The sequence below is a fragment of the Oxyura jamaicensis genome, chromosome 5, assembly GCF_011077185.1.
Source record: "Oxyura jamaicensis isolate SHBP4307 breed ruddy duck chromosome 5, BPBGC_Ojam_1.0, whole genome shotgun sequence".
In the NCBI taxonomy this organism is placed as follows: domain Eukaryota; kingdom Metazoa; phylum Chordata; class Aves; order Anseriformes; family Anatidae; genus Oxyura; species Oxyura jamaicensis.
The window spans coordinates 22,999,542-23,003,421 of NC_048897.1; the positions used below are offsets into that span (position 1 = coordinate 22,999,542).

General features: G+C 47.6%; 1 protein-coding gene across 1 annotated transcript in view; it reads right to left on the reverse strand.

Annotated features, from left to right (window-relative positions):
- The window catches only part of YLPM1 (YLP motif containing 1), a 45,614-nt gene extending 44,615 nt beyond the window's left edge, over nt 1–999 (reverse strand). Inside the window, exons 1-2 of the mRNA XM_035327569.1 lie at nt 912–999; nt 3–54 (exon numbers count right to left, since the gene is read on the reverse strand). Coding sequence (XP_035183460.1) covers nt 3–54; nt 912–999 — 140 coding nt within the window. The remainder of the gene's footprint in view (nt 1–2; nt 55–911) is intronic.
- Between the last annotated feature and the right edge of the window lie 2,881 nt (nt 1,000–3,880).

Below are 3,880 nucleotides of genomic sequence, written 5' to 3' on the forward strand. Positions count from 1 at the left end.
CAGGCCGCGGCGGCGGCGGCGGCGGCGGCGGCGGAGGGGGCGGCCCCACGGCGCCTGCGCGGGGAGGCGCGCCGTCCTCCCGGGCAGTAGAGAAGGGAGCGCCGCGCTAGAGCGGCCGCGGGCGCCGCCTGGCGGGGGGGAGCCGCGCCTGCGGGAGGCGGGCGGCGGGTGCAGAGCGCTGCCCGGGGGGGGGGGGGGGGGGGGGCGCGGCGTCCATTTTGTGGGGGAGGGGCGGGACGGGGGCGTCGTGCAGAAATGACAGCCGGTTCTGCTTCGCTTCAGGGGGACGCGATAAGCCTGGGTGGCGATAATGAGAGCGGAGCGCTGGGTGTGTAAAATCACCTCATCCATGACAGCGGCAAATGCACAGAGGGGCAGGAAAGATTTTTTTTCCCACTTCTGCCTTCCTACACTAAAATACGAGTGAAACTCTGTGGCTCTGTGGCTGCTGACCTCCTGCTGTGGAGAGAAGGCAGCCGGGCCTGTTAGCGGGAGTTCCGTGAGCTGGGCAGCGCATCTCAGCGCTGTGTTGCCTTGCTGCCCGCTGCCCTTCCACGACCCGAGCAGCTGTCCCCATGTGCCAGCTCCAGTTCATGGCTGGAGCACGGAGCATCCCTGCCCGCTCAGAAAACACAGGTGCACCGTACAAAGGAGAACCTCCCGGAAAAACTTCAGAGCTTGAACTTGATTATGAGAAACAAGTTTTTGGGAAAACCACCTTAGTTCAACACACAGAACTCTCCTTTTGTCTGAAAGTGGTTGTTGATCGTTTTCTGTCTTGGTGCTCCTTTATATGATTTCTCTTACAGTGAATATGACTTCCTCACAGCATTTGCACTTCTAACCCCTGCCTCTTCCACATCCTACATGGAACATTTATATCCCCAAGCCCTTTAGCCTAGTTTACTCACGGACTAAGCTTTGAAAGCCTGTCATTTCAAAATAGAAAACTTCTGTGGCAAAGATCCTTTGATTTATCCTCCTGAGTTCTCTCGTCATCGGATTATTCAAGGTTACTTCATGCAGGCCGGTCTCTTCCAATGTTCTTGCCATTTGTTGTGGTTACTCAGTACCATGAAGAGATCTGTTACTTCCTCTCACAAAGAAATACACGTACTCAACCACTTGCCGTAGCAAGCATTTTCTGAGCTACATCTGGGAGGCTGAATTTAAGCGTAGCTTCCAAATCGCCTGAGAGATGTTTTTGTCAATACTCAAATCTATTTTCGGCAGCACTAGAATTGGCTCCTCCCAGCCAAGATTATTATTGGCTTTACCCAACATTACCTTGTCCTAAAGCAACCCTGTTTTGTCCACGTTGCGCCTTCTTGCTCTTTTTCAGTCCGTAACATTATTAATGTATGTCATTCAGATTTTATTTTTTAATGGCTCATGCTCTTCCTAATTGCTGTTCTACCGTTCTACCACACATTCCAGTTATCCCTCAAACAGCCCATGTCACATCTTGGATCAGTAGCTTAAGTCTCCTCACTTCAGTGGTGATAATGGTGCAGCAATCATGGGCCTTCTGCTGGCCCCCAGAAAAGAATGGAAATTATTTTCTCCCATTCTTTGCATAACTTCAAACTTTTTGGGGGGTGGATTTTTCTGGTTGTTTTCTCTGTCTTCAGAAGCTATGGAAACGGGCTATGGCAAAAGACAGGATGTTGTGGGGGAAGCTGGAAATCCTTGAGTTAGTAAGAAACATTGTAAGGCATCTGTTTGTTATCTTGTGTGCAGGTTTAAATCAAGTGCCAGAGTTGGGTCAGGCAGGAATTTATCTTCTGGTTTGGACCGGCAGAGTTCTGCATTCGTAGGAACATCAAAGCATTCTCACTTACCAAACTCTTTCCCATTATGCAGATAATGATCTTTCCCACCTCTGACATACTGCAAGTTGGATCTGAGGCTGGGATGACATGGTGCACATGGGGTAAACACTTTCCCCTGAACTAAGTGTCTGATATGCAGGTTCCCTGGGGACTGCTGGGGTTGGACTTGATGACTGAGGTTGTCCTTTCCTGTCCTGAGAATCTCTTCTCATCAGGCTCTTTGCATTAATACCCAAGATTTTCTGTCTTGCCGATTACACTCAATTTACAAAAATTTGCTGATGGATTTCCCTGCTGCTCATCCTCCAACCCTCAATAAGCGTACTTCTTGGGCAGTTCCTTATGCCTCCTAGTAACAGGTTCTTCAGGCTACTAGAACAAGCAAGGCAGATTGCTGCGTCTCTCATTTCTTAAAGTTTCTTGTAAGTGCGCATACTTGCTTGGATTCCTACCAACAGCTCATGTGACATACGTGTATTTTCATGAAGTCTATCCAGTGAGCGTTCTGCTGGCAAACATTCCCCAGATTCATCATGTTGCTGGGCCTTTGGCCTCCCCAGTGCAAAGAAGACTTCTGTCAAATACTACCATAAGCATCCATTTCTTTCTCCTCCAGTCTCTTTCAGTTTAGGTTAACTCAAGCAGTTATTTGCACAGGGACAATTCTAGTTAACTCTGTATTCCAACAAGCCTTTTAAAACTAGTGTTGCTCTGAAAACCAAGTAAAACACATCTAATCCTACAACTGTTCCTCAGTCCTTGTTTGACTAAGCGTGGCCTTCAAATGTTCATGACAATACTTACTTTTAGCCTACAGAAGCGTGACTTGGACCGAGAGAAGAAAATTAAGGATATTATTTTTGACCTGTACAGTTTTACACTGTATCAAATTTCAGGTTGGTTGGTTGGTTACCCTCTTCCTGGCTGGAGGTGGAGAAGATAAACTTCAACTGTAATAGCCTGGAAGGGGCTGATGTGTTCTGAAAGTGTCAGCATGCCGTTATTTCAGGGATAAGTGTAGTAGGTGAGCCTGCAGCAAGCAAAGAGGTAGTATGGGGATAAATCTGATGTGTTCCCAAAGTTTCCTACAACAGCTGTAAAGGAATGTGCTAGCACAAAGGTTATTAGCATGTGGGGACATTTCCCAAGGTCAGGAAATGATTAGCAGAGGAGAAGTGTTATTTTCACTATGCTGCCTAGCCTACAGGGATTTGGGTGCAGCCATTCTCTGCAGCCTGCACCAGTATAAGGCACCACAGCATAAAAGCTCTATTAAAGTTTGGACATTTTCTTAATTATACCAAGCATATCAATTTCTGTCTCCCACTCACACCCCACCTCCAGTGTTTTGGCCAGGAGGCACACTACAGCATGTGGGCCTCCGGTGACTCAAGTCCTCTCTCGTCGCTCAGGCTTAAAACTATTCACTTCACCACAGAGGAAGAGAGATCAGAAGAATAAAATAAATTACTAAAAATAAAAGAGTAATGGGGAAGATATGAGAATGCAGAGCATGCCTTTGGGAAGACAAAAGCAATATAGCTTTGAAGTACTTTTTCCACTGCATTTCTCCATCTGGCTTAACCATCTCTTTTCCCTCACTCCTGACCACTTCCTTCCTGTGTTGCTGCAAATGCTGCAGGTCTCTGAGACTCGCTTGATCTGTGGCCATCGCTTTGATTTTTCCCCACCTACTCTGCTCCCAGCCCACATTAACACCTTTCAGTTTGACACCTTCCTGAACACACTGGTGTCCTCCTCTTCCGTGACACCTGTGGAAAGGAGTGAGACTTTGAAGTGCATAGGTGCCAAGCAATCAAGAGGGAGAGAGACGTCCCAGACCCAACAACCCTCGTCATCACTGCCTGTAAGCAAAAAAGCTGGGCTGCTGGCTGATCCAGTAAAAATACTGCAAAATGATGCCATCACACCTTAAGTACAAACTCCACTGGTAAGAAGAGAGATTAAGAAGGCACTAAGTACCTAAGCGAGGGTTAAAATATGAACAAGGATACATTGAGTTTAGGAAACACGGAGCAGGACACAAC